Source organism: Rissa tridactyla, chromosome Z, assembly GCF_028500815.1.
Source record: "Rissa tridactyla isolate bRisTri1 chromosome Z, bRisTri1.patW.cur.20221130, whole genome shotgun sequence".
Classification (NCBI taxonomy): Eukaryota; Metazoa; Chordata; class Aves; order Charadriiformes; family Laridae; genus Rissa; species Rissa tridactyla.
In genome coordinates, this window is record NC_071497.1 from 7,986,982 (window position 1) to 8,005,755 (window position 18,774).

The following is an 18,774-nucleotide window of genomic DNA, read 5'->3' on the forward strand; positions in this document are numbered from 1 at the left end:
GGAAACTTGCACTTACTGCAAAAATAAACATGAAGAACACAAACTGTGCCTTTTAAACAATCTAAAAGGATATTTTAACATGGACATTTAAAAGCCAAGTGATCAGGAAGATTTCACTAGCTCTGAGCCCTCAGTGCCCACTCTTGTTTAATCCTAAACAGTACATACGGTTCACAAAGATCTGCTCCTCATGAGACAAGATGCTTGTCAAGTGTGCTCCCTGGAGACGGCATTCCCTTTCAGCCGTGTCCCATGTACGCCGGTGGGCAAAGTATTTGTAACACTGTCCTTGGAACTTGTGCCAGCCATAATCACAGGTCTCCGTGTCTGTGACAAACAAAAATCACATCTCTGTCAGCGGGCGTGAAACATAGGAAAGTTTCATGCAAGCGGGTGCGTGTTCTGCAGGGCAAAGGTTCAAGAAGATACCCACCCATTGAGCAGTATAAATGCAGACAATCAACAGTCATCCTTGAGACCTCATTACATTTTCTGGTAGTTCTACTTACCCAGTTACAGCACAAACTGCAAGAATATTACTTATGTAAGGAGTATAATAGCAACTGGCAGATTTGTGAGCTTCCAGTGGTCGATTTGTGCTGTATTGGGACAATGCCAGGAGGACATCTTTAGTCCAAAACTCAGGATGAATAAAATGCCTGGATGTTGGACTGCAATTAGTCTACATTTCATCTGAATTTCTGAGTCTGTATATGGGCATAGGAATTTTTACTTGCAAGGGCAAATACGTGTTTGAGTGACTGTACTGCATTACCTTGGTTTGGAAGAAACTGATAACTGACAATAACATGACGGAAAGTGCTTGTGATTGCTCAGTCCACAGATGCAAAGCTGCTATCTTTCTGATAGTACTGAAAGTGCTATCTTTCCGAATTTACCCCTCCAAATCCTCCTCCAAAACCCATCTTTCTTGACAAAGTCTACCTTATTAAACTTTAGGCATCAGTTTCTAAGGAAGGCTGTAAAGCTGAAATGCAAAGTAATGAAATGCACATTGTCTGCGCTTGTATGAGGGATGGTACTGATAATAATGCATAATAGAAGTTCACATCAGCCAGTATATCCTTTCATCTAAACAGAAATAAACATGAGCCTTGGAACAGTGACAATCTGGACTTGACGTTAATTATTTTGTCAAGGTTAGGCAGCTGTAAACAGAATAGATGACAAGAAACAACAAAAGTTCCGGTTCCAAGTTTGCTTCTGCACCAAAACTGCAGGAATGAATCACAGACAAAAATTAGTATTAGCAAAACAGGCATAACAAATATGGTGCCTGAATGGGTCTGAGCTGTGCTTGGTGATAAGAACTCGCCAATTAGAAGAGGAAGTTTTAGGGAGGGATGGGAAAAACAATAGGGAAAACTCAAGACTGTTTTGAGTTATGGCAGATGAAATGGCACCATGAAGGCACTCCAGCACAAGATTACAGCTTGTTCTGACTATCGCCAGTTACAGCTATGCAAGTCCTTGATGGCTCACCCTGAAGGGCCTCAGTTGCAGGATTCCAAAGAACAGAAACACAAAGCTTGGCCTTCCCCACCCATGAAATTGGAATTTGCCACTTCCCCCTAAGTATTATCAATCCCCAAAGAAAACTGTGCCTGAAAGCAACCATCTAGCCTTTCCAGAGGTATAGGTAGATACATATAGATAGATATAGATTCTGGGTGTGAAATTGAGTTTCTTATTTTCAGTAAGTCAGTATAGTCAACAGTCAATAATATGCTTTGGCCAAAGGGGCTCTTTGCATTAGTACAGAAAAAGCCAAATATTACAGAATATGCCAATGACATATGACTGCAAATTCTTTAACGATGGTATTTCTTACATTTGAGCAGTTACCACCTGAAAGACAATTGTAGAATAATTTCTTCACAATTTAAGGCTTGTTCTTAAGTTGTAGCAGGAATTAAGGCCATTCACGTTCTGAAGTACAAAATTGTCTGTTTTCTTTTAAAGTTTTTAAATCTTCCAAGGCAAAAACTAGACTTTACATGTAAATAAATGGATTTACAAATGCGAACTTCAGAGGCTTACCAGAACTTCTCTGAGAATTTCTGGTAACACTAATAACACAGTAGTCATTGTCTTAGGACCCTGGTATCAAAATTATTTTCTAAAAGTCACCAGTACAGACATAAGTGTACCAAATACAAAGGCATAACACAGCTTACACTGATTATCTCTCTTCTATTTTCAACCAGTTAAGCTGTAGAAAACTGCTTGTGCCTTGAGTAATCCCAGCTATGAAAAAGGAATGTAATCTATACTACCAACTTATTAGTTTTTTATCTTTTCCCTCCTTGTATTCTGTATGAGGTGCAGGCTGCAGATACAGCTTTAATCTCTGGCATCTAGGTCATTTTAAAGTTTAGTCTGCCTTTGGTTTTCTAGAACATTTGTTTAACCACACAATGCTGACTAATAAGGCTATGTCCTTTGTGAAGGCACTTAAGATTTTATTATTCATCTTGTTCAGGGACTCCCTTGTCCCACAGGAAAGAAGTCAGATAATAACAAGCAGCATCGCATGCTGAGAAAATCGTGGCCAGGGAGCATTTCCAGGCTATTCTAATCAAGCCTTGCCTGGCCTCTGCTAGAGAAGAAGTGCACAATTTGAGAGAAGATCTGCTGAAAGGCACATAGGGGAAGCAAAGAGGTTTGAAAACACAAAACCTAGAAGACTGGGCATGAGCGTGAATCATAAATAATAAAATTTCTCTTTTTAAGACAGAAGATGCCAAATGGTGACACAGGTGCTCTTAGTTGAAATGCATGCACTGCAGTGCACATACAGCTCCTCCCCCATATCCAAAATGGCATGTTTTCCAAAAAGGAACAGTTGAGTAACTTATTCTGCACCTGTTTGTAGCCCAAATCTACAAAGACAGGAAAAGACAGTGCTGAGGGCTATAAAATACATAGGATTTTTAGAAGGGGAAGAGAGGAATATTTTTTTTGGGGGGGGGGGAAGGAGAGGTTCATGAGATGAGTGGAAAAAGGAATGGGGAAAAGGAGAGGCAGGAGGCTAGAGGATGAAAAATGCAAACCTGGAAAGTAAAAATGTGGGGACTGTTTCATTTCTGCAGTGCTTTGTCTTGAGTGTGTGTATCTTACTACATTAACAAAGCTGAAAGTGTGACACAAAGGTAAGGGCTCCATATGCATGTAAGTTTTTAGTGCCTTTAGTGAACCACTAAAGTCTAATTGCAGGTGGCTGTAAATCTTCTGACCTGATCACCTGTGAGCAGAGGAGGTGCAAGCACTTACTGAATACAATACTCCATGTTCATTGTATACTTATCCAGGGAGGTAATCACAGCTTCCCATAACTTTATTCCAGAAAGCAACGGAAAGACTGAAACACTGCTTGCCATATTTATGGTGTTTTAAACGTTGTCTGACTAGCCTTAAGATTTATGACAATTCACATTTTTCAGTGATGTGTGCAAAGAGTTACTTACACAGCTTCTGTTCTCTGTAACTGCAATTGTATATGCATTAACAACATCTCTAAACACCGCATTAAAAAAAGTTCTATGTAGGTTTAATACATAGATAGGTACCACTTTTTCAACAGCTGCAGTAAGCTGCTGACAATAGGTCCCTTGTCTAAAAGAAATTCTGTAAGAGACTTAAAGAAAATAAAGACTGAGACATGGGTACTAGAACATAATGTGAGTCTTGCTCCGCTGTGAATTTTATCTGTGACTGTCTGTCTTCAACTAATGAACAAACGCCTGAGGCCCCTTAGCCCACACATCTTGAGGAGAAACCATTTCTCTGGTAAATACTCAAAATAATCCCTTCTCAGCTGAAAGACATCAGTTAGAGACCATCTGTTTTCAGAAAGTATCTTTGCACTGAGCCCTTCTCAAATACTTCCATTCCAACCTACCAAGCCCTGGGAACAAAGTGAATCAAATGAGACGGGAGTAATTGCAGACATTTAAACAATGAACTTGGGGTATAAAAAAACCTTGTTCCTGATACAATGATGAAAAAACACAGTTGTTTTTTTTTTCCAGAACCTGGAAGAGAACAGTCGGTTGTATTACCCCAAGGAGGCATGTCCTGTAACAAACACATATGTGCCATTGGCACACAGGTCCATGCACGCAGCTGCATTTGGTAAACAGGCTCGCCTAGGTGTGCCTGCAGAGATCCTGCAGTGGAGAAAGCCAAACCTTAAGTTTAAAACACAAACAACATTCCTTGAAAGCAGGTAGACGCCAATGGTAAAAAGAGAAGAAGAAAAGGAAACTCTAACCAGCCACGGAAGGAAAAGGAAAATCGAAACAGGTGCTCATCCAGTTCCCATAAAGATCACTTATTCTTGAAATTGAGGTTCAAATTGCAAGTCTCTACCATTTTGTTGTTTCCCACGTAACTCTTCATGAAGTAAAGTACTCCTGACCACAAATACAGATGGCCAGATAATGCAACAACAGCCACAGACTTTCATACACCCTGCTGGTCCCTGGGACTATACAGTCGGTTCCACCAGCCCAGTGTGAGACAGGGTATCAAACAACCCTTCTCTTTCCCCAAACATGGAGCTTGCAAAGCAATGCTTCAGGCAGCAAAACTGGGAGATCTGGGTTCATTTATCTGGACACCAAGAGCTCTCATAAGGGCTTTTCACAGATGGGCGACAATGGAAAAACCGACGGCTCCCCCAGAATAAGACTCACATCCAGATCTACTGTTGAAAAAGTGGTTTTGAGGATATTTCTGCATTTTTAAAACATGATGTTCAAATGGCACCCAGTGCCATGCAGAACATGCATCTGTACTTTGAAAAGATATATGTGGTGGGCAAAAGAGGGTATCTAACAGAGGTACTCCATTCGCTTCTAATCTAGTCTGACCCAGAAGCGATGCTGCGTTACTGATCTACCAATCTAGTTTAAAAAGGAAACACCCTCAGCTGCTCTATTTCTAACATCAGACAACGTTAGCTCTCTTCAAGAAGAAGTTCCTGGGCTCAGATTGTCTGCTGAACTGTTTCCACCTGGCAAGGAAAAAGGCTGTCAGGGAGCCAATTACAGCTGACTGAGTCTCAGGGTTGATTTCCCTCACCCGAGGTTAGATCACCCTGAAGGCTCCTCTAACTTCTACCACCTGCCGGAGCTCCCTGATGCGCAGCTGCACCGTCCTCTGGTCACATCCCCTCCTAACGCTAACACAGGCGTAATACATCAGCCGAACATCCTTTAGTCTGGAAAAGTCCCATGGGGGCATTTGGGTGAAATTCTGAGCTCTATGTTTTTTCTACACCAGTGTCATAGGAGCAGGACATGGTGGAGTTGTCTCGTACTTTGAGCTTCATTTCCAGTGGCGATGCACGCTCTCTGCTTCCGTTCTCTTCCATGACATTTTAAATACTCAGCACTGTGCCTAAGAAAGCCTTTCAGCTTGACTTTTTTTTGAAGCTTTCTAAAATGAATAGTATATATTGCAGGAGAAAAAAAAAAAAAAAAGTAATGAAATATAATCTCGGTGTGCTCAACTCCACCTTTCCTGTGGCACCAAGGTACGCATTCTGTCGTTCTGGCTGGTCTTTAAATCTAGTGAGGTCAGGACTGGTGCCTTGAAATAAAGCCTGCTTGCCAGACAACCGTGTCTGAATTGCCAACACAGTTTTATTTTGTCTGGTGGAGTGGAAATTTGGCACTAAATGTTTTTCCCAAGTCCCAAACCACTGCAGGACTTTAAGTGGCGGAAATTTAAATTCCAAAGCTGAGTGAGCAGGGCTCTGGTTCTGATTGACAAACTAGGAAATGTTCCCATTAACCACCTAAAATATGCTCTCAGGTTGGTCATAAAAAGCAGCTTAAAGCTACCACGGTACTCAGACTCACTCACTACTATGGATTTGCTGGAATGGAGGGGAGGAGGAAAGGAGTGAGAACATTTATTTCTTTTGTTGTGAATACACTGTCAGCTTATAATTTTGGAGAAAGTCCTTCCAAATTACAAGGTTAGCCAGACTACTGAAAAATTTAAGCAGTGAAAAGTGCTGGAGCTGGTCAACTTTGAGAATTTTCAGCTCTAATGAACAAATCTACATAGGTTGAGCAGGAAGAGTTTGCAAACTGCCTTTCGCTGAAGATCAGAAACAAACATGAAAATACACAATATTAATTAAAAAAATCCAAAGGGCTAGTTTATTCACCTGTGACCAAAACCATTCAGCTGAAGAAAAAGAGAAAAGTATTTTCTTAGACTTTAGAAAGTACACTTTAAAACACCGTTTCTTTTTCCCATGGAAATGCCTTCATTAGTCTTGCTGACAGAACAGATTTTGCTACGCTATTCGTCCTCCTACATGCACATATTGAGTAAGCATCTTACACTGTAAATATTTCTTGTAAATACAGTGGGATTTCTTGCAGGCAATGCTCTAACAATTAGAGACTTGGACGATTAATCTGATTTCAGATGCCCAGTTTAGAAACCCTTTTACAACTTCCTTGTAATTGTGATCCTGCACCTACTTTTCCTAAAATAATCACAGAAAAAATTAATTTAAAAATTCTGGCATGAAGTTGTCAAGGCTGGTGTACCCAGTGAATGCGTATATAATCTGGCATATACAGTAGACTGTTCCTACTTTCCAGTCGTGCTTGTTGGAAGTGATGGGTACTCATATATCTTTTACACTGTACACAATTTTTTAAGACAGAAGTTTGGTCAGAGAGTAACTCTGCTCCCACTCACTATCATAAGCATCACTACAGTAATGAGAGAAACTCATTATGTGTCTTCCTGGCAGTTTGCAAGCCAATATCAGCAGGCTGTGCTTGCCTTGGAGCCACCTGAAAACTGTACAGCTGTTGTTATTTTGACATAAAGACTGCCTAATATATCAGTTTATATTTGGTACAGCAGCAATGTGACTTCCAATCAGCTTAGCATGTGGGTAGAGTTTGCTCTCGTCCATCTGCAAAAGATGGTGCAGATGCAACCTTAAGCAAAAAATCCTAAACCACAAACCATGAGAGTCTAACGTATTCAAAAATTATCTTCTCTCCTCATCACTGATGACTTCCCACAGATTTTGACAGTTTCTTCCATCCTCTCTTTTTTAGAAGGCTTTGCCTAGTTACTCCAGGAGGGTGATGAAATGAAAACAGATAACCTCCATCACCACAGATTGGTGAATACAGCTTACCTTGTTCACAGAGAGCACCTATATAGCTTGGCAGACACAAGCAAGTAAAGGTATTGAGGCCATCTATACACGTGGCTCCATTCCGGCATGGGTTAGACTGGCATTCATCGACATCTACAACATAAAGATAAAAGTGTTTTTATAATCCACCCACCTCCTAGAAGGGAAATGTTCTTAAGCCTTAGTCATACTTATTACTAGGACCAGTTCAATTCAGAAGAATGAAGTATTGCGAAAGATCCAAGTGACCCGTTTATTTGCATGATAATTGATTTCACTATGCACAACCTTCCTTTCTCTCCAATCACAAGCCAAGAAGCAGTTTCCTCAGGAAATGTGACATTACTTACCCAAAATTTTCTGTCCTGCACCCTGACTCTGAGTTAATTTCTAACGTCTAGACCTTCAATTCCTCATTGTGTGTCTGAGAAAGAAGTGGTACTGTGCAGTGTGTAATATTTTCCCATACTGGTGGAAAATTTGACTTGAGTGTGTGACCATGGCACAAAAAATTCTCATCAAGTACGGGAGACCTCAAATATATTCACAAATCTCAAACATTGGAAATATCATCATATACCATCAAAAAAACCTGCTAATTTCAGTCTGCAAAGCAGCATGCCCTGTCATCTTATTGTTTTGCATATCTGATTTCTTCCTTGTCTTATCAAGATAAGGACTTATCAATCTTATCAAGATAAGGACAAAGCATCATAAAGATAATCTCACTAAATGACCAGTCAGATAGTAACACTCATAGTCCTGCAGAGGTGTACTGCTGAGCCTATGGCTTTACAGTAAACAAATAACATTTCTTTCCTTCACTCTTTTGGCTGCTAAAGTACCTTGTCTTCATCTTTTAGATTGGAGCACTAGTTCATTTAATATAATTACTTTGTGCATCTATTTGCATAGGTTATAAGCTAATATGTATCTTTATAAAGATCATATGGTGTTTTCTGATGAGTCCTGTTCCTCTGAAACAATCACAGCTTAAACTTCAATGCATATTTTGCAAACATCGATGTGAACTGCCGGTAGTGATTGACAAAACATAAGAGAGAAGTTAAACATATCTACAACAAACAGTTGTGCAATCCTAGGAATAATTGCTGCATCATGTGAAAGGCTTTTTTAAAAATATTTTTATTTAGAAAAACTACTTCTGTTCAAATTTTATGCTAGGTCCTATTTGTTCCAGTCTTTTGGAAAGCTCTCAAGCCAACGTTTTGTGCCGTATACACACAATATCCCTGAATCTCAAGTCAACATTGTATGCCATATTTCCAGAATACCCCTGAATCAAGGGCTAAAAACACCAACGTTTACGTTTTATATGGCAACTGGCCATGGAGTGTCCCACTCCAATTTGTTAATAAGCCATTAAGAGTTCTAGGGGACAAGAAGTGGCCGGATTATTCTTTTATAATCTGAAAAAAAAAAAAAAAAGAAAATTATTTTCTCTGACATCTGGTTTGCAAGCAGAGGAAACCATATTCCTTGAAAAATAAGATTTAAGATGCAACATCTAAAGCTTGATATCTACCAGCAATAACCCACTAGGAAAGTAGCAAACTCATCAACATGAGCTAGGAAAGCAGAGAAAACCACTGCTAATTATTCTTTTAATCTCATACTGTCTTGCAGAACACAAATAAAACCATAGTAATCCTGACAGTTATACTGCACTGATATCAGCCTTTGGGTGGGGTTGGTTTTTGTTCTCCCGAGCTATATATGATGAAGTTATTTTAGCAACGTTGCATGAGGTTTTTTTTATTTCAGATTTTGCAGGCGCCTGTGCAACAGGCAAATCCATGGTATTTATCAGGGAATGAAACTTATGACTTTTCAAAAGCCTAAACAAGCTCTACACTAAGCAGACAAACTACCACTTTCATCATACTGTGGCTCGCTGGTTGGAAGGAAAAGCTAGTTATTCTGAACTGTACTGGTGAGCCTCTGAAACTTAAGTCATAGCAGGTAAACACAGATGTCACAGGCAGTTTGAACAGGTCCTCAGCTAGAAAAGTTACCAAAATACTAATTTATACTGAAGATGCATATGATTATGATCATATTTACAATTTCCTTGAAAAAAATATCAAGCTGGCATTCAGTGCTCAGTTTCTCAGTCACATTTGGAATTAGTTTATTTTACCACTCTTTCAAATAATTACACAACGCTCTTAAGAGCTATCCCAAATATTAACGTTTATTTGGTTTTATTTGGTGTATTTATGAATTTAATTCTGTGAATTCTAGTTCATGTAATTCATTTATAATTCTGTTATGTTTGTGTCCATACACACCTGTGTACTTTATAGGGAGAGAGAAAAGGTAAGTGGACCTCCTTCATTTTGTTGTTTTCTTAAGTAAGGCCTCGCTACGTGTTCTTCAACTTCAAAACAAACCAGTTCTTCAGATCTCACGTATGAAAACTTTATGCCCAACTTAATCAGTATCTTGATGGCATCAGCTTACCTAATTCACACTGCTCGCCGCTGAAACCTGGCAAACATGTACAGATGTAAAATGAACCACGCGGATAGCAGGTACCACCATTAAGGCAGGGATTGCTTTTGCATGGATCTTGGCCTGTTAGACAAGTAGAAAAAGAAAATTGACTCTGTAGTTTGAAGGAACTGGTGTCTTTTTGATTTTTTGGAAGAAGAAATCTTTCTTCATGTCTGCACTGACGTTGCAGGCTTTACAAGCGTTACAGAAACTCTATTATCATAAAAGACTACTAAGAATAAGATAGTTTTGTAATATAGTAAACCTTATTTTCAGGCATCACTATTTTCAACTTTAACAACAACATAGCATTTACTATGAACCAGTATAAATAATTTTCAGAATTACATTTTTTATAGCAATTTTTACTGTATTTGGTAGTCATGATATTCTATTGAGGATTTAGTTTGCATGACATGACAATTAATTATAGCTGAAAAGAGTTAAACATATGCAAAATGAATGGAGAATGCTTTTTTTTTGAACAGGGTTAGTTTATGTAAAATGACTGGGTACACAGAACATACTGGCTGTCTGCTGTTGTTTCACTTCGTTATCAGTCAATGCCCACAAAGTCTTATCTCTTTGAAAGGATGTTTTCATACATGCATATGTCTTAAAAACATATTTCAAGAATACAAATCAAGGTACATTCGTAACTGAACTAAACATTAAGATAAAAGCTTACCTGCTGTGAAATCCTCTGTTGTTATGGGAGTTATGATTTAAATAGCTTTTTCTTGCAGAGCTTTATGCCTTCTAGTGATGTTTATTTCAACTGAGTTTAGATACTTAGGTATTTGCATTTGATTTAATGCCTGGGAGCAATCATTCACACGAATAAGTACGCACTAGGTAACAATTTCTAAGTACTAGCTTCTAAGAGTTAAAGGAAAATTATGAAGGCAGTCCTTCTGGGACAAAAGAAGGCTTTGAAAACCTTAAAAAAAGGATGAGTACTATATCCTAAGTTAATTCAGAGACATGAGAAAAGTTTAGATTTTTTGGTTACATTTTTCCAAAACAATCTGACTATGCTTTATCAAGTAAAAGATAAGTAACATCTATTTTACCCTTGCAAGTTAGACATTCAAAGTCTTCTTAAAATACCAAGTTCCCTATCAACAGAAAGCACAAGGTTCAGTTGAAAGCCTTCAGAAGAAAATCCTGTCTACGTAAGTGTGGGATTGTAATTAAGTCAGCAGGATCTCTCTTTGGAGGTTTTGAAAAGAATCTGATAATATCTATAACATAGGGTCCTTGTTTTAGGACTGCTTCACTGAAAGTCCCAAATGTAGGGCTATGTTAAGCACCCAGCAATGTTTATTGCATGTTTACTCTTTTGTACTGTTTGCCCTCTTACAGACTGGATATTTTCCCAGTAACATTTTCAAATTGACAGCTACCTGGATTATTTGAGAAAAAATAACAGAAAACCCTATAAGATTAAGCCCGATCGGTTCTTTCCTCAGGCGTATCTAGATAAAATATAAATTGAAGTGACATTACTCATAGTGATGCTACCTTCATCATCTATGTATTTGGTGAAATGGTGCCTAATAGCCATTATGTAAAACAAAATAATGTGGCAAATAACATCGAGCAAAAAGATCTGTAATTTATAAGAGACAGACACTGTGTCAACAAGTTAAAGATACAGACAGGCTGAAAATACGAAGTCTTGGTTTTCTCTTGTCTGCAAAAGTTATCTTGTACGTTAAGAAAAGTTGGTATTTGTAGAAAATTCTGATACTAAAATGTTCACTATATCTGCTCTCTGAGTCAAGATGTTATAAAACAACCCTACCTGTAAACCAATTGTATAAGTACTATCATCATGCTAACACAGAACAGCTATCAGGCAAAAATATATGTGGGAAATTGAAAAATTTAATAATTACAGCTGAATTCTCTACCACAATCAATGTTACCTTCCTGTCTTTTAGAACTGGATGGTCACCTCAAGTCTGATCCAGAGCTCCACGATGCAAACACTCCGGAAAAGTCACTGAGCCTGAGTTTCGGTCCCCCCATTCTCCTTCACTTTGTAGGGGTTACAATCATGCTGATTTCAAAGCCTCAGGAGGCTTATGAGTTCTGTTGTTATTTCACACAGTGCTGATTGTCATATCACTTATCAGACTCAAGACACACATTTACAAGTATCACAACAAACACATACAACAGTGATCATATTTGGAAGTTACCTGGAATTTGCACTGCTGTGCCTTCAACTGAACCCACACTGGTGCCAATCAGGAAATCTGATCCATTAGTGACTTCGGGAAGGGAAAATGATGAAGTTACAAGTTCAATAGTGTTTGGTTCCTCAGAGCTTATCGTTGACTGCTCATTTTGAAATGGATTGTTTCCAGGGGCAGGGCTATTTGTTGCAATGTTAGAAGAAATTGTTGTGATCTCCTCTAGACCAACCAAAGCTGATTGTGTTTCCGTGCTTCTGTCCAAAGGTTGTGAAGATGAAGCTACCATTGTAACTGCTTCCTGGTCAGGTTTAAATACTTCACGTTCACCACTACTGCGTGAATCTGAAACAGGTGTGGAAAAAAGCCATGGAATCTCTCTCTCAGTACTCCTGTCATCATCTTGATGGGGGTTGTTCACTCTCCCTGAGGAAGCTTCAATTTTTATTGTGCTAACTTTTGGAACATCTGTGCTTGCTCTTTCTCCAAAATTCAGAAAAGCAGTAGGCATGACATGTATTGATGGAGAATCTCCAGAAACAGTAGCTTCTTCCTCAGCAGCCAAATCAGTTTCAGAGGTTTCTGTCTGCTGTGTCCCGTCTGTTACAAGTCTATTAAAGTGAGGAGTACTTTCAGTAGTTGTGCTTTCTGAAACAGGCTTGGGAGAAAACTCTAGCAGAGAAGATTCTGTTCTGTCAAGAAGGTCTGTAGTGGGTGGTTTGTATGTTGCCGCAATATCAGAACTAACCTCTTTGAAGGTTCCTTCTGATGAATGATTGGACTGATTTGAATCCTTTGATGATGATGTACTTGGAATGATTACCTCAGGATACTCAGATACTCCATTAACTAACTGAACAGTTACTGAGGATTTAGGAGTAGAGTAGAAGCTTACTGAATCTGCTTCTTCATACTCTGCTGATGCCGATTTTGTGTTTGTGTATACTGTAGGATGCTTTTCTTCATTCTTGCTAGATGATACAGTTGAGAGGTCGGACGTATACTGTGTGGTGACCATACTTACATCAAACATGTCAGTTGTCAAAGCCTTTTCTGTATCAGTAGCTAAAACTGGTGTAAGTGAAGGAACCACAGGCTGCTTATCATCCAGTTCTTCTTGGCCCATTCCAGAAAAGCCAGAGACAGGGATTGTTTCACTTTGGTCTGCTATTACTTGGTTGTTTGCTGAAGTATTCAGCTCATAGATGTCTTCCACTGTACTTGATACCATATGTTTAGTCTCCTGAGGTACATGAGGACTTGCCAGTGATGGTACTGTAGGGAAGAAAATGCCCATTTCAGTGAGTTTGGTAGTGATGAGGGTTTCTGTTGCAAACTTCATGGTGTTCCCTGAACCCAAATCTTTGTCATCTGATTTTGGTCTGTGCTCAGCTGTTACTGATTCACTACTTGGCTGTCTGGAAGTAGTCAAAGAAAGACTATCACCAGATCCATGTGTCTTCCCTTTTGTTATGGAAAAGTTAGGTGTTGAATAGTATTTGTCTCCTTCAGCTGTCATGCTGTCATCGCCACCATATGTTGATTGTATGACAGGATTTGGCATTGTCTGCACGCTTATTATATCTTCAGGCATTGATTTTGAATGATCCATATCTATAATAGTTGTTTCTTCGGATGGGATTTGAAGTCGTTCTTCAATTAGCGTAATATCACCATAAACAGAAACATTGAGTATAACACTTCTTTTATCATCAATCATGGGAATGATTTTCTCATATATCCCAGTATCACTTGTTAGTTCTTCTGATGTAGCTGTCTTAGGTTGAACAGCAGATGTATTTGCCACCAACTCTTTTTCCTCTGTAAAAAGGGATGCTAGTCCTGTGATCACACTCTGTGATCTATCTATTGGTACCTCTGTCGTCATAACTTCAGAATAAACTTCCCCAGGAACACTAGATGAAGCATTTAGTTCTACTTTTGACACAGTGGGTATTGAGAAATGAGTAAACATATCAGGAGAAGATGAATCCAAAACACTAACCCAGCCAGATCCTTCTCCAGAGCTTTCAGGTAATAGTCTGCCTGGCAATTTTGATGATGTTACAAGTGATTCTTCTGTTTCAAGATTAGGAGTTCCACTCAGTAGTACAGAAACGGGAGTTACGCCATCTTTAATCAGCAAATGTGAAGTTTTCTCTTGAGAAACAGGTTTAGAAGTAGCTGTTGTCCTATCGGTTTCATTTTCTCCCCTCCTATAGTTAGTTTCCGTATTGTAAGGTTCTTCAGTCACAACAAAATAAGGTGTCGTCCCTTTAATCTCTTTAGAGCTGAAGCTTTTGGAACTCTCTTGTGCTAAAGCTGGGGAGCTGGTGATCACTGAGCTGGGGAACTGGTCTTCTGTTTCTGACAGCAGCTCAGTTACAGCACTTGTAGCTTCTTCATTAACTTCAGTGTTTGATTGAGTGCTTCCTCTTTCAAAATCTTTTGTCTTGCCAGTTGAAAGTTTGGGTCCCATATTTGCAGGATGAGAAGCCTGAGGACTTGAGGTACTCATGATTTCTTTGTCAGGCAATGGCACTACAGAAGGAAAAACAGCAAGGTCGTCTCCCGATCCTTGTCCTGAAAATAATGGATCACTGATGAACTCATTATTTGTTGGCTTTTCCTCTTTAGGTGTCAGGATTGATCTGGGAATATCTTTTGTAGGGAAAATATTTTGTACCAGCTCCTCCTCTTGCTCTATATCTGTAACTGGAGAGCTTATGTATTTCCTTTCAATCTTTACAGACTCAGTTACTCTGTCATCATTAAATGGCAAAAGTATTTTTTTAACAGGTTCAGTTTCTAATTCCTTTTCTTCTGAATACGGACTGACAGTCGGAACATTTAAGAATCCCAGATGTTCATGGTTAGCCTGTGTACTTTTAAAGAATGGGCCTATTGTTGTTTCTTCAGAAGATTCTATAGCTTTTGGTGAAATTTCCCTTGGCCTGTCTTCCCCAGAATGTATATCTTCCACCAAAGGAAGATTTGTAGAAAAAGCTCTCACTGTCAGTTCACCAGTTGTTTTCTCTTCCATTCTTAAGTCAGTTACAGTTGCCACTCTGGTTTCTTCGTGTTTGGTACTTGTGACCAGCTCATTAGGTTCTGTAGTGAAGGCATGATCTACAGATGGTGTGCTGACAACTTCTTTGTCATATTTCTCTAGTGTTTCTGGTCTTCCAGTGGGTGAAACTGCTGTTTTTTCAAATGATTCAACGAATGTGTCTGCTTCTCCAGATCCTTGATCAATAAATGGGAAATGACTTCCAAGTATTTCTTCAGTAGGCCCATTAGACATTAGTTTTGTGGTGCTGCTGTCACCTTTAAATTCTTCTCCAGAGCCATGCTCAATCAGGAGAATCTTGCCTAATGAGACAGTAGAAGAACTAACTTTTGAATTTTTGCTTTCTGTTGATTCAGCTACTGCTTTGATACTGCCAGTACCATGTGTCACCATGATGTCATGAGGGCTGTTACTAAGCATTGATTCTGTCGATGATGTGACCTCACCTGTTTCTAAATCTTTAGTTTTAATTCCTGGTGTAACGTAAGATATTTTCTCTTTTGTCAAATCAGGACTAGATTTTACTTCAGAAGGAGCTGTGTAAGTTGGTTCTGTTTCCTGGTTTTGTTCTCCTGGGTTTCCCATACTAAACACCTCCTGAGACATCTGACTTGCTACTCCAGACTCCTCTGTCAAGCCATCTGACCCAGTACTTGAAACTGGTACCGGTGATTCATCTGTTCTTGCATGTTCTTCATATTCTGTTGTTGCATTCTTCAATGAAACATCATCTATGCTGTAAATTTTTCCTTCATGCTTTTCTGTCTGTGTTTCAGTGACTGGCCTTAACGGAACTGAAGTCAAAGTAGCAGACTCAATGACAACATCTATGTCTCCAGAACCTGGATCAATAAACAGGGAGTCAGTACTTACCACTTTTCTTGTGGGACCCCCTGAAAATATGTCTGCTGGTTCTTCTGCTGATCCTTCATTTATAAAAAGCTTCTTCTCTCTCAAGAGAGGAATGGTGGTGACCTTTTTGATTTCAGAACTCATGGTACCTGTTACCGCTACTGCTTCTCTGGGCAGGGTAGGCTCTTGACTTACAGTTCTGATTTCATTAGTAGTGCTTCCAAGTTCATTCAACTCCAAATTTCCAGCTGCAGCAGTAGCTAAATTTTCCTGACTTGTAAAAACAGTGGTCTGTATTTCTTTTTCACCTTCAATTTTCTTTTCAGTTTCAGGAGAGCTGACAACTACTTTTTCTGTAATAAACTCAGACACAGAATTGGTGGCAACAGTTACTTCAGAACTTTGATCAAAAGCAGAATAGAGAGTGCTTATTCCTCTGGGCAAAGCAGAGGCGATTCCCAAAGCAGTTACAGAAATTTCTGTTGGCAGCACTGTGCCAGAGCCCAAAGAAGTATCTTGCATTGAAAGCGTTTCTGTTACTGGTGCTTCCGTTGTCATGGCTGAAGTTATAGTGAGGTCCTCTTCTACATCTCCAGAGCCTTCTAGAACTATAAAAGAAGAAGTACTCATATCAGGCTTTACTGTATGACTACTTTCCAGAAGGCTTTCAACAGGGAAATTTGCATTAAGTTTAATAGTTGATTTATAATGATCTCCCGGAGCAGGGGTCACCTCTTCTGGAATAAGATCTTTCACACCTATGCCTACTGTAGCGGTATTAAAAACTGCATCCAGAGAGGCAGTCACAGCAGAACTTTCCACAGTAAATGCATCAGGAGTAGAAGTTATACCAGAATTTTTTTCATCATCATTCTTTCTTTCCATTGTCACAATTTCTGAGAAGACAGAACTGGATAAATCTGATTCGGTGGAGTCATCTCCAGAAGATTCACTAGTAACTAAAAGCAAGTTTTTTGTATCTTTAGTAGAATTCTCCTCAGTTCCATGCCATGTTACGGTCTCTTTATTGTTTTGCAGAGACTGCTCATATGAAGAAGTAATGGCTATTGATTTATCTGTTGTGGCAACTTCTGACTCACCACTGTAAACAGGTTCTAACATTGCAACATCTGCTGTCGGCTGTGTAACTTCAAACGCCCCTATTACTTCTCCAGCTTTGCTTGGTTGCATAGTACCAGAAGCTTCAGTTTCAGGTATTATAAATGTGTTTGTTTCATTGATTTGAGAAAAGGTCACATTTTTTGAATGTGCAACACTTTCAATTTGATCACTTCTCGCTTCCTCAGCTTTTGTGCTTTTAGGCGCACTAGTAACTTGTTGCTTTCCATTGATGAACTGCAAAGCTGGAGGAGTTGTAACATCAGTAGTATTTTCACAGTCTTCCTCTTCTTCAAACTCTATAATGTTTGGAAAGAAAGGATCCAATATAATATATTCAGATGAATCCTGCACAGAGTCGGAAGTACAGGGTTCAGTCTGAGCTGATTCTGCATCAATGTGGGGTTCATCTATTGCATGAGGAAGCATATGGCGACTGAACAGATCCAAAAATTCATTCACCGGATGATCTGCAAAAAAAAGAGAGCTTTTCATAATCCCTAAGTGACAGTGACGGTTGCGCATTATAGTAGACATACGAAGTACAAGCAATCCATTGGAGAGAAAAAAAACAACAAAAAAATCAGAATGAAACACAATTAATGCAGTCTGTTCTTCTATTGACACAAAGTTAAATGCTGCCACAGTGTCTGACTTTCTAGTTGAAGCCTTTGTGTGTGTTGAACACATTGATTGTGTACTACTGTCAATTGCTACACGCCTTTAGTTCCAAACCCACACCTGAACTAACTTATCCTACCCTATTCAGCAGGGATAAGAAATGGACAAGATGAAAATCATTTTTAGCCCAAAAGACTCTGCTCCCAACCTGCAGCAACTGCTTCCATGGGTTTGAGACACTAGCTAGCTTTATCAAAAGCTGAACTTAGACAAAGCTAAGCAAGGCAAAGTCTAAAATAACACAGGACATACAGAACATGCCTCTGCAACTGCATTTATTCTCAGTGTAGAGTAATTCGAAATCATAACACCATAAAAACTACATCATTTGCTCTATTCTTTACACTTGGACACTAGCTCAGTAAATAAAGTCTCACTTTACAAAGTTGTTGCCATTTGGCATTATAAAGCATTATGAAGAAAAGAAGAAAAAATACCTGATTCAAAAATCATCACAATACAGACAGTAGCATAAGTAAGGTCCAGCTGTTTTCTTCTGCTTACCACTCGCTTTGAATTATTTACACACTCACACAGGTTGTAAACCTCTCAAATTCTGTGTGGCCAAGCAGAAAAAGAAAAGGAAGGAAGCTTTAAGTAGAAAAGGTTTTAAGCTGCTGAAGCCCTGGTGAATTCCTCTAGGATTTATGATCCCAAATTCCATAGGCAATTTTTAAAGATGCCCTTTCAGCACAAACATTACTTCAAACCTTCTGTTCCAGACAATAGGTGCTACCCTCATTGAAGAGCCTCAACAGAGCATAAAACAGACTCAGAAAAAAGCCAAATTTCAGGGTTGGCCAACTGACTTGAAGCTGGAAACTTTGCACCGACATCTTGAATGAATATATCTTTCTTCTGAGTCTATGTTTATAACCGTTTCATCCAAAGCAAAATTACTGTTTGCTGGTATAAACTGGTGTAGCCAATGGAACTTTTTCTACATCTGCCAGTAGAGGATCTGAACCAACATACAAGACTCCTGTCTTACAGCACTGCTGGCAAGGACTGCTCACCAAAGAACATTTGCAGGTATTTTGGCATACCCACTACATGACAGAGATGAATTTTTAAGTAAATCTTCCTCATTAAAATTATTTACAAGACATAAAAAATGAAGACCTGACAGGTAA

The 18,774-nt window shown here is 39.1% G+C and overlaps 1 protein-coding gene across 2 annotated transcripts in view; it reads right to left on the reverse strand.

Moving 5' to 3' along the window:
- The window catches only part of VCAN (versican), a 115,354-nt gene that overhangs the window by 19,255 nt on the left and 77,325 nt on the right, over nucleotides 1-18,774 (reverse strand). For both annotated transcript variants that reach the window (XM_054186502.1, XM_054186503.1), the window contains exons 8-11: nucleotides 11,926-17,430; nucleotides 9,686-9,799; nucleotides 7,202-7,315; nucleotides 169-327 (exon numbers count right to left, since the gene is read on the reverse strand). In XM_054186502.1, coding sequence (XP_054042477.1) covers nucleotides 169-327; nucleotides 7,202-7,315; nucleotides 9,686-9,799; nucleotides 11,926-17,430 — 5,892 coding nt within the window. The remainder of the gene's footprint in view (nucleotides 1-168; nucleotides 328-7,201; nucleotides 7,316-9,685; nucleotides 9,800-11,925; nucleotides 17,431-18,774) is intronic.